At 47.1% G+C, this 12,415-nt stretch overlaps 1 protein-coding gene across 1 annotated transcript in view; it reads right to left on the reverse strand.

Annotated features, from left to right (window-relative positions):
* Window positions 1-12,415, reverse strand: part of wnt9a (wingless-type MMTV integration site family, member 9A) — a 94,704-nt gene that overhangs the window by 40,553 nt on the left and 41,736 nt on the right. The window contains exon 3 of the mRNA XM_068031474.1: window positions 5,372-5,637. Coding sequence (XP_067887575.1) covers window positions 5,372-5,637 — 266 coding nt within the window. The remainder of the gene's footprint in view (window positions 1-5,371; window positions 5,638-12,415) is intronic.

Genomic DNA, 12,415 nt, shown 5'->3' on the forward strand with positions numbered 1-12,415 from the left:
ACTGGATGTGACAGGACTGCAGAGCTTTGATCTGATCTGTTGGTTGTGGGATTGCTTAGCTGTGTCTATCACATGCTGCTTCCACTGTTTAGCATGCATGTAGTCCTGTGTTGTAGCTTCACCAGGTTGGCACCTCATTTTTAGGTATGCCTGGTGCTGCTCCTGGCACGCTCTTCTAAACACCTTATTGAGTCAGAGTTGGTCCCTTGGCTTGATGGTAATGGTAGAGTTAGGGATATGTTGGGCCATTAGATTACAGATTGTGGTTGGATACAATTTTGCTCCTGCTGATGGTCTCCAAGGCCTAACGGATGCCCAATTTTGAGCTGCTAGAATGAATCTATTTCATTTAGCATGGTGGTCGTGCCACACAACACAGTGAAGGGTGTTCAGTGTCACAATGGGACTGCATTTCCACAAGGACTGTGTGATAGTCACAGCTACCAATACAGTCATAGACAAATGCATCTGTGACAAGTAGACTGGCAAGGATAAGGTCAAGTACATATTTTTTCTCATATTGGTTCTTTCACCAGTTGCCACAAGACCAGTCTGCCAGCAATGTCATTCAGGACTCAGCCAGTTCAGTCTTAGTCATGCTTCCGAACCACACCCAGTGATGGACATTGAAATCCTCCATCCAGAGAACTTCCTGTGCCTTTGCTGCCCTCAATGCTTCTTCCAAGTGGTGTTCAACATGGAGAAGCACTGATTAACCAGTTGAGGGAGGACAATAGGTGGTAATCAGCAGGAGGGTTCATTGGCCATGTTTGACTTGATGCCAGGAGACTTCATGGGGTCCAGAGTCAATGTTGAGGACTCCCAGGGCAACTCCCTCCCAACTGTATACCACAGTGACGCTACCTCTGGTGGGTCTGTCCTGCTGGTGGGACAGGACATACCCAGGAATGATGATTGGGAAATCTGGGACGTTGTTTAAAAGGTATGACTCTGAGTATGACTTTGTAAAGCTGTTACTTGGTTAATCTGTGGGACAGCTCTTCCAATTTTGGCACAAGTCCCCAGATATTTGTAAGGAGGACTTTGCAGGGTTGACTGGGCTGGGTATGCCTTTCTTGTGTCTGATGCCAAGTTTGATGCCAGGTGTTTTTTAGTAGCAATTTGATACAACTAGTGTTTTTCCAGGCCATTCAGAGGGCAGTTAAGAGTCAACCACATTGCTTTGGGGCTGGAGTCACAAGTAGGGCAGACTATGCAAGGGCAGTAGATTTCCTTCCCTAAAGGGCATTAATGAACTAGATGGTCTTTTTTTTTTAATGAAAATCTGGTAGTTTCATGAAATACCAAGATTAGCTTTTTATTCTGCAGACAAGGCAGAACTGTGTTTAACCAGGTTTGTCCCTGTTAAGACCACAAAGTCTAATTGATTTTAACAGGCACAACCTGAGGTCAGTCAGAGGGAAATTTGAAAATCGGCAGGTGCTTGTAAATTCCCATCTCCTAGCCTGGAAAACGAAGCACGGAATAGCTAACTTTCTTATTCATTGGGCTGGATTTTATGGGCTTCCCTAAAACGGGGTCAGAGGCAGTGGGGGGGGGGGGGGGGGGGGGGGGACAGGGAATCACGACGGGTGGTGGGGGTAGAGGGCCCATCACCTCCCTGCTGCCAAGCAATCTTACTGGAGGCGGGATAGGCTAACCATGGCTTTCCTGCCCAGAGGTCAATTGAGGGCCTTAATTGGCCATTAATAGGCTACTTAAGGGCCTCTTCCTGCCACCGCTGGGATCTTTCCAGCGGCAGGGGTTGTCTCCACCATGTGGGGAGGTGTTCTTGTAACACAAGCTGCACTCGCTGCAGGCTTGGGAAGGGGTTCCTCCTCTGTGGGCAATCTGTGGCCACTTTACCTCCCGGGACACCACCGGGGCCTACTGGACTGGATCCGGTGACTCCCACTCACTTACCTGAGATGCAGGATCCCAGCGCTGGGCCTGGGTCTGAGGCCTCTGCAGTACTGGCAGTGGCCACCGCTCCTGGTGGCACTGCCGATACCGCTGAGCAGCTGGCCCTTTGATTGGCCAGCATCTCTGAGGCAGGATCCCCGTCTTTAAAGGGATGGGGTTCCCGGCTCGTGAAATAGATTTAATAAACTGGAGGATTGCTCCGGGGGCGGCACGGTCCATCTAAGCTACCTTCCACTATCCTGGTAGTGACATGATACAATGATAATGGATTTGTTGACAAATCATAGCAATTAATCTCTATCAATTAGTCTACAACAGACCCACATGCTATTTACGGTCTAGCAGGTTGGTCATATTCTCTACTACTTGTCCTTCAACTAGGTTCATCAGTCTTGCGAGAAGTGGAGGATCAGAACCCTAGAAAATGGATCGTACCCAAATCTGGGTGGGATTTAGGAGCAGCAGCTATTGCATGCACCTAATGAGGCTGATGGCAGGACCACAGGAAATTACTGCTTTGGACTCATTTGTTAGTTACTGACAAGCTGTGGGCACCTGTCATGGCTTCAGAGGCATCTCACCTATCATGGGGAGATGAGCACAAGATCGGCTACCTTGGACAGAGCAGTGGAACTAAGGTGAGTCTGGGTTGATGGGGCTGGGGAGGGGTGAGCAGTGGATGCCAGCGGTTCTCAGTTTAAATGCGGGGTAGGGAGGAGCACCTCTGCTCTTCTCGGCTCGCCATTCTTTCTTGGAATTCGTTCTCAGGATGTGGGCGTTGCCAGCAAGGCCGGCATTTATTGCCCGTCCCTAGCTGCCTTCTTGAACTGACTATTGGTGAGTATTCCCACAGTGCTGTTTGGTAGGGAGGTCCAGGACTTTGATCCAGCGATGATGAGTGAACGGCGATATATCTTGATGTTTTTGTTTAAAAAATGTATTTTAGAGGACCGCTAGTTAGATTGAATATAAATCTGGTAATCCTGAATGCAGTAGGCCTGAAGCATGCTGTGACCAGTATAAACCAATTTTCAGTTTGGGTCCTAAAACACGTGTTGCACCTCTTATTAGCATATTCAAAGAGGCCCAAGGCATATTTCAGGCTTCCACCAGGAAGGCCTCTACAACACCCAAAGCCATATGTCTTTGGCTGTGTCTCTGCGATATTCGAACATGGGAGGTTGGGCACCCATTTTCCGTCTGTCAAACGGCAGAGAGCGATCCAATTTCTAGGCCAGGGTGTTTTTCCTGTGTACTCCTGGGGTTTCTGCAGCTCTTCAGCTTGTCCACTGCAACTTTAGTGGGAGACCCCCGCCCTTGCACAAATTCACCTTCTATGTGTCCTATATCAGTGTATCTGCTCGTTGTGTTGCTCTGTGTGTTTGGCCTGGGTAAAAATGGAGAGGAAAGAGGTGATATTGATCTGGAAGAATTCTTACACAAGGAGCGCCACAAAATTAGGTAGGTGACCTACAAACTGCACAGGAACCGAGTGGAAAGTGTATGTCTCAGGGCTGTGGCTGTAATGGAAGAACCTACAACATTGGGAACGAACTGAAGGAATTTAGACCTAAGTGGGAGCTGGAACCATTCCCTTTGCTTTTTTCCCCCTGCCTAACTTAATGTATTTCTACTTTAGAATAGTCTTTACAAGTCCCACATTAGCATCAAAAAAATCTTAAAAGCCGTATTAGGTTCTCTCTACTACAAAGAGTAATAGCTTGGCAACTCTTGGGTTTTATTAAAGTCAGCTGCATATTGCAGAGTCCCACGGTGATTTAGAAATCCAGGAGTGGCCATGCATCCCCATGTTTAAAGATGGAGTTGTACATTCCAGAAAATCTTCCTAGAAAGCGTTTGGCAGTTTGTTTTTTGTTTGATGCAATGGCGCAACTCATGGACATAGAGACCCATTGCTTACGCATGATATCACTGCAAACGCAGCTGGTGTGCAGCTCACCACCCTTCTGGGTGATGGTTAACAAGACCTTGTAATTCTTCTGGCACATAAAAGCATGTTACAGAAAAAAAACAGTCTTGTGCTGCCGATTATGTCCTTTAACTGGTCTGGCGCAGTGGTTAGCACCGCAGCCTCACAGCTCCAGTGACCCGGGTGCGGTTCTGGGTACTGCCTGTGCGGAGTTTGCAAGTTCTCCCTGTGACCGCATGGGTTTCCGCCGGGTGCTCCGGTTTCCTCCCACAGCCAAAGACTTTGCAGGTTGATAGGTAAATTGGCCATTGTAAATTGCCCCTAGTGTAGGTAGGTAGTAGGAGAATGCTGGGGATGTGACAGGGAATATGGGATTAACGTAGGATTAGTATAAATGGGTAGTTGTTGGTCGGCACAGACACTTGGGCCGAAGGGCCTGTTTCAGTGCTGTATCTCTCTATGACTATGAATACTAGATCATGATAGTCAAATCAGAAGCAAGCAGGAAGGGCCTTGGTTGGTAATACTCTTGCCTCGCAGTCAGAAAGTTTGTTGGTTCAAGCCACACTCCAGAGGACAGGATCCAGGCTGGCACTTCAGTGCAGTAGTGAGGGAGTTCAACATTTTTCAGAGGTGCTGGATGAGGCATTAGATAGATCTTAAAAATCCCATAAAACCATTCGAAGAACAGATAGTTCTCCTATTGTCTCAGCCAATGTTCCTCCCTCAAACAAAGCACAGATTCTCTCATCTTTTGTCTGATTGCTGTTTATGGGATGTTGCTGGTACAGAACACCTTATTTGTTTACCTACACGTGCTTCAAAAGTAACTCAATGCAATAATTCTTACTATTAATCCCTGAGGTGTGGTCATCGTTGGCAAGGCTGGCATTTATAATTGGTAGTGGTCCTTCTTTTTGAACTGCTGCAGTCTTAGCTTACTTTTTTTAAACAAAAACTGCTTTCTAGGAGTACTCTTCAGTTGCCTGAATCCATTCATTTATCCTTTTGTTATTTATTTACTTTTGCATTTTCGGATTTGTTTGTGCTTCCGTGACATTTCTGCAAACTTAACGTTCATTTTAAACACCTGAAATGTTAATGGATATTCCTCTGGGAATTCCTCTTAGTTCTGAGGATAATGAGGAAGTTTTAAAGGAATGATCAGAAGCAGGCCACCTGTACAGGCTCACCAGTCACCAAGTATGTGATGTCACAGACCCTGCTAGGGATACTTCAGCGGATTTGCCAAGACATGCCTTCACTTCACCAGGAAGGTCCTTCTCTAGCTCAGGATTGGGCCCTGGAATTACATGCTATTTCATTACGCAAGCAGAAAATATGCATGGCAAAGAACATAGGAACAGGAGTATGCCATTTACCTCCGAGCCTGAAGTATCAGCCTCGCGAGGCAAGAATGAGAATGCTACCAACTGATCCAAGTTGAACAATACTGAAGTTGCTTTCAAGACTATACTGACCCAGTTTCCCTTCAAAGAACTTGACATTGCCACTCACCTTGACACCAACATTGGTATTGTGCAGATCAACGCGTGCTCGTAAATCTTTGTTGGACTTCTTTTGTCCCATAAACTCTTTGACAAACTTGTTGCTGTACTTGAGGTTGTCCCCGCAGCCTCCCCACTGCCAAGCCTCCCGGTTTTCCAAGTCAGGAGCTTCGTCACAGGTACATCGCTCCATTCGGCCAGCACTGCAAGCCTTAGCCAGGGCGTGAGTCAATCCAGCGGAAGAGATAGCATATAGGAAGGCAGTCTCTTTAAAACCTGAGGGGGTAAAAGAATTAATGAGTTTGTTTTATTGAGAAGCAAAGTGGCCGAAAGTACAGGACTGAAGGTTGATAACAATGATGGAAAACAAAGAAAATCAAGAATTATTGCTTGGTTACCATCAGGCATGGGTTTAAAAACTGGAAGGCTATAGGTGGAAAGGAAGCTTGAGGGAGCTGAAGAGTTCTAGGAAAGAGTAGGTTTGAGATTGAAATGATGTCATGAGTCTTAATTTCAAATCACTGAGGAGGAAGACTATAGACAGAGGAGGAGTTAGGCTGACAATCCAGTATATTACTAAACAAGTGCAGCACTGCCAGAGGTGCCTTTCAGATGGGAGGTTAAATTGAATCCAGTCTTGTATTCTTAGGTGGACGTAAAAGATCCCATGACACTATTTTAAAGAGCGGTGGAGTTTTCCACGTGTCCGAGTCAATGTTTATCTTTCAACCAACATCACCAAAACTCTTTCTCTCCACAGATGTTGCCAGACCTGCTGAGTATTTCCAGCATTTTGTTTTTATCTTTCAATGTAATACTGGCTCCCTTGACAAAGAAGGGAGCATAAGTTCATTGTAGATGGGAGTCTGGATGACTATGTGAGCCACTACATTCAGTGGAGTTTGCAAATAGTGCAGATTCTCCCACATGCAAGGTTACAGGTCTCAGCTGTGCTTCCAGGGAAGTTGCCGAGCAGAACCCGGACACAGCCTATACCCAGTGTAAAATGCCTGTGGTGGACTCACCGCAGGATATAGCTGGCCACTACCTGGCAGCCTTTTTCACAGTGGGACCGGCAACACATCATTCCTGTTCATGTAGACACTGCTTAAAAGGGAGCAATTCACTTTCATCTGTTAACTTGAGTTATCTCAGTATCAGTGCATGGACAGTAACCTGTCTCTAGATGCAGAAATCAACAAGCGCATGGGAAAGGCTTCCACTGCTGTGTCCAGACTGGCCAAGAGAGTGTGGGAAAATGGCGCACTGACACGGAACACAAAAGTCTGAGTGTATCAAGCCTGTGTCCTCAGTACCTTGCTCGATGGCAGCGAGGCCTGGACAACGTATGTCAGCCAAGAGCGACGTCTCAATTCATTCCATCTTCGCTGCCTTCGTAGAATACTTGGCATCAGGTGGCAGGACCGTATCTCCAAAACAGAAGTCCTCGAGGCGGCCAACATCCCCAGCTTATACACACTACTGAGTCAGCGGCGCTTGAGATGGCTTGGCCATGTGAGCCGCATGGAAGATGGCAGGATCCCCAAAGACACATTGTACAGTGAGCTCGCCACTGGTATCAGACCCACCGGCCTCTATGTCTCCGCTTTAAAGACGTCTGCAAACGCGACATGAAGTCCTGTGACATTGATCACAAGTCGTGGGAGTCAGTTGCCAGCGATCGCCAGAGCTGGCGGGCAGCCATAAAGGCGGGGCTAAATTGTGGCGAGTCGAAGAGACTTAGCAGTTGGCAGGAAAAAAGACAAAAGCGCAAGGGGAGAGCCAACTGTGTAACAGCCCCGACAAACAAATTTTTCTGCAGCACCTGTGGAAGAGCCTGTCATTCTAGAATTGGCCTTTATAGCCACTCCAGGCGCTGCTTCAAAAACCACTGACCACCTCCAGGCGCGTATCCATTGGCTTCTTTATCTTGAGAGACAAAGAGTGCATGGACATGAACATTATTTCAGTGAGCAAGTTATTAGATAGATTTCTTATAGAAAACTATATCTTGGGATAGAGTACTTGAGTAATTTGTGGCATGTGGTAAGCGTAGCATACGTGTAAGGAACAAGTGACTTTGGACCTATGGTTCCCAAAGTTTACCACCACTGGAGTATTCCTTGTGCTATATCTGGATCTATTGTAGACTAATTGATAAACATTGTTCACAGAATTACATAATAATACAGTGCAGAAGAGGCCCTTCGACCCATCGAGTCTGCACCGATGCAGTAAAACACCTGACCTGTCTACCTAATCCCATTTGCCAGCACTTGGCCCATAGCCTTGAATGTTATGACGTGCCAAGTGCTCATCCAAGTACTTTTTAAAGGATGTGAGGCAACCTGCATCTACCACCCTCCCAGGCAGGGCATTCCAGACTGTCACCACCCTCTGGGTAAAAAAGTTCTTCCTCAAGTCCCCCTTAAACCTCCCGCCCCTCACCTTAAACTTGTGACCCCTCATAACTGACCCTTCAACTAAGGGGAACAGCTGCTCCCTATCCACCCTGTCCATGCCCCTCATAATCTTGTACACCTTGATTAGGTCACCCCTCAGTCTTCTCTGCTCCAGCGAAAACAACCCAAGCCTTTCCAACCTCTTCATAGCTGAAATGTTCCATCCCAGGCAACATCCTGGTGAATCGCCTCTGCACACCCTCCAGTGCATTCACATCCTTCCTATAATGTGGTGACCAGAATTGCACACAGTACTCCAGCTGTGGCCTTACCAAAGTTCTGTACAACTCCAACATGACCTCCCTGCTTTTGTAACCTATGCCTCGATTGATAAAGGCAAGTGTCCCACATGGCTTTTGCACCACCCTATTAACCTGCCCTTCTGCCTTCAGAGATCTATGGACAAACACGCCAAGGTCCCTTTGTTCCTCGTAACTTCCCAGTGTCAGGCCATTCATTGAATACTTCCATGTCACATTACTCCTTCCAAAGTGTATCACCTCACACTTTTCAGCGTTAAATTCCATCTGCCACTTTTCTGCCCATTTGACCATCCCGTCTATATCTTCCTGTAACCTAAGACACTCCACCTCACTGTTACCTACTCGGCCAATCTTTGTGTCATCCGCGAACTTACTGATCCTACCCCCCGCATAGTCATCTATGTCGTTTATATAAATGACAAACAATAGGGGACCCAGCACAGATCCCTGTGGTACGCCACTGGACACTGGCTTCCAGTCACTGAAACAGCCGTCTGTCATCACTCTGTCTCCTACAGCTAAGCCAATTTTGAATCCACCTCATCAAGTCACCTTGTATCCCATGTGCATTTGCTTTCTTGATAAGTCTCCCATGTGGGACCTTGTCAAAGGCTTTGCTGAAATCCATGTAAACTACATCAACTGCACTACCCTCATCTACACACCTGGTCACATGATCAAAAAATTCAATCAAATTTGTTCAGCATGACCTCCCTCTGACAAAGCCATGCTGACTATTCCTAATCAAATTTTGCCTCTCCAAGTGGAGATAGATTCTCTCCTTCAGCGAGATTTGCCGTGATTAGTCAACAACTCCATTATCACTGTATCATATGACAACGAGGTTGGTAGAAAGTGAATGAGATGGATCCCATCCATTTTTTTAAAAATTCATTCATGAGATGTGGGTGTCGGTGGCTCGGCCACCATTTATTGTCCATCCCTAATTGCCCTTGAGAAGGTAGTGGTGAGCTGCCTTCTTGAACCGCTGCAGTCCCCATGAGGTAGGTACACCCACAGTGCTGTTAGGAAGGGAGTTCCAGGACTTTGACCCAGCGATAGTGAAGGAACAGCGATATAGTTCTAAGTCAGGATGGTGTGTGACTTGAAGGGAAACTTGCGTTGCTGCAGTGCATCTTGTAGATGGTACACACTGCTGCAACTGTGCGTCGGTGGTGGAGGGAGTGAATGCTTGTGGATGGGGTGCCAATCAAGTGGGTTGCTTTGTCCTGGATGGTGTTGAGCATCTTGTGTTGTTGGAGCTGCACGCATCCAGGCAAGTGGAGAGTATTCCATCACACTCCTGACTTGTGCCTTGTAGATGGTGGACAGGCTTTGGGGAGTCAGGAGGTGAGTTACTCGCTGCAGGATTCCTAGCCTCTGACCTGCTCTTGTAGCCACGCTATTTATATGGCTACTTCAGTTCAGTTTCTGGTCAATGGTAGCTGCTAGGATGTTGATAGTGGGGGATTCAGCGATGGTAATGCCATTAAATGTCAAGGGGAGATGGTTAGATTCTCTCTTGTTGGAGATGGTCATTGCCTGGCACTTGTGTGGAGCGAATGTTACTTGCCACTTATCAGCCCAAGCCTGGATATTGTCCAGGTATTGCTGCATTTCTACACGGACTGTTTCAGTATCTGAAGAGCCGCAAATGGTGCTGAACATTGTGCAATCATCAGCGAACATCCCCACTTCTGACCTTATGTTTGAAGGAATGTCATTGATGAAGCAGCTGAAGATAGTTGGGCTTAGGACACTACCCTGAGGAACTCCAGCAGTGATGTCCTGGAGCTCAGATGATTGACCTCCGACAACCACAACCATCTTCATTTGTGCTAGGTATGACTCCAAACAGCGGAGAGTTTTCCCCCTGATTCCCAGTGACTCCAGTTTTACTAGGGCTCCTTGATGCCATACCCGGTCAAATGCTACCTTGATGTCAAGGGCAGTCACTCTCACCTCACCTCGAGTTCAGCTCTTTTGTCCATGTTTGAACCACTGTAATGAGGTCAGGAGCTGAGTGGCCCTGGCAGAACCCAAACTGAGCCTCTGAGGAGGTTATTGCTAAGCGGGTGCCGCTTAATGGCACTGTTCATGACACCTTCCATCACTTTACTGATGATTGGGAGAAGACTGATGGGGGCGGTAATTGGCCGGGTTGGACTTGTCTTGCTTTTTGTATACTGAACATACCTGGGCAATTTTCCACATTTCCGGGTAGATGCCAGTGTTGTAGTTGTTTTGGAACAGCTTGGCTAGGGGCACGGCAAGTTCTGGAGCACAGGTCTTCAGTACTATTGCTGGAATATTGTCAGGGTCCAAAGCTTTTGCAGTATCCAGTGCCTTCAGTCATTTCTTGATATCACGCAGAATGAATCGAATTGGCTGAAGTCTGGCATCTGTGATGCTGGGGACTTCAGGAGGAGGACGAGATGGATCATCAACTCGGCACTTCTGGCTGAAGATTGTTTCATCTGGCAATTCCTATGTTCCTACAGTACACACCTCCTTCTGTGCTGCAAATGACTCTATAAAAGGGAGCAATTCAAATCCATCTGTACAGTTTTGTGTATCTCTATTGCAGCTCCTGTACAGGTAGATTACACATAGACTAAAAGGGAATTATTCACCCCCATCTGGCAATGATCTCAGTGGCAGGTCCTGTACAGTGCATGGCAAGGAAAAACGTCATTCCCAGATAATACTGTACAGGCTGTGTGTCTCAGTGCCAACTCCTCCATTGCAATATAGAAAGAAAGAACATAACTCCTTCACATCCTCAGCACCCTGGAGTGGAACTTGAACCCAGAACCTTCCTGAATCAAGGAGCATGAGCACTCCAATTGAGCCAAAGATGGCTCCTAAGAACACTTGTGTGGCCTTGTCAGAGAACTGTCAGCTCTGTGGCCTCAGCAGCTCTACAAATCAGAGCAGCCAGGTAGGCAGGCCCCTCCAGATGGCCCATTGGGGACACGATGGTAGCTTTCCCTACCCGTGGCCCCCTCTTTGGGGCACAGAGCCTCCAACTCCAATGACCACCCCACCCTCGGTTTGGCTACAGGGAGGCCATCTCCATGAAGCTGCTGACCTCCCCACATAGCAGTGGTGTGTACAGTCGATGACAAAGAAAAATGTAATTCCCAGCCAGCCAGCAAATGTCACTGACCTGGGAAAATCATCGTTGATTATTTAAATTAGCTTCCCGCCTCCATTTGACAGGCAGCCGATCCATGTCCGGTCCCACCGCTGGGAAGCTTCTCCGGCACCAGGACTGTGTGGGAGAGCCATCCCGACGTGACTCCCTGCTATTTACCCAGTGCCCTGCCTCCCAGCCTACTACCCTCTGATGGTGGCATGAATCCAACCAACAGACCCCAACTCCACCCCCTACTCTGACAATATTTAAGTTAACCTGACCCTAGAAAAAAAAAGAATCAGCAAGGATCAGGAGACCAACAGTGGAGTGGGCACTAATCCCCAGTACAACACCCAACCGTAAGAAATGGCAAAGTTATGGAAGGAGAGGCTAAGGGGCAGGAAGCCTATGAGGAATGGGGATGATGGAATCCAGGATTTATTGCAAGGTGGGATAACAGTTGCAGATTTTTGGACAAATTGAAGATAAATACAGTATCAAGGACACAGTAATAGCCAGAAAAAACATGAAAAAGAGAGGAGGTCAAAGATCAGACATAAGGGACACCTACAGGAATCAGTTAGTACCCTTGATTGTTGCTCAAGTCTGAGACAGTGATTAATTTCAACTTTTTTTAAATCACATATGTCCTTACTCTTGAGACGTTTGAGATTTATGAGAATGGTTCCAGGGATTAGGGACTTCAGTTATGTGGATAGATTGGAGAGGCTGGGGTTATTCTCCTGAGAGAAGAGAAGGTTGAGAGGAGATTTAATAGACGTGTTTAAAATCATGAGAGATCTTGACAGAGAGGTTAGGGAGAAACTGTTCCCATTGGTGGAAGGGTTGAGGACCAGAGAACAGAGATTTAAGGTGATTGACAAAAAAACCAAAGGTGAGTAAAGGAAGAACTTTACTTAGCAAGAGGTTACGATCTGGAATGTACTGCTTAAAAGGGTGGTGGAGGCAGATTGAATTGTGGCTGTCAACAGGGAATCAACTAAGCACCTGAAAAAGGGAAAAAAATTGCAGGCACTGAAAAGGGCCAGGGAGTGGAACTAGCTAAATTGCTCTTGCAGACTGCAGGCACAGACTTGATGGGCTGAATGGCCTCCTTCTGTGCTGTAACCATGCTATGATTTTTCCCAGCTAGATCCCCAAGATATGGGGCGGCACAGTGGCGCAGTGGT

Source organism: Heterodontus francisci, chromosome 5 (genome assembly GCF_036365525.1).
Source record: "Heterodontus francisci isolate sHetFra1 chromosome 5, sHetFra1.hap1, whole genome shotgun sequence".
In the NCBI taxonomy this organism is placed as follows: Eukaryota; Metazoa; Chordata; class Chondrichthyes; order Heterodontiformes; family Heterodontidae; genus Heterodontus; species Heterodontus francisci.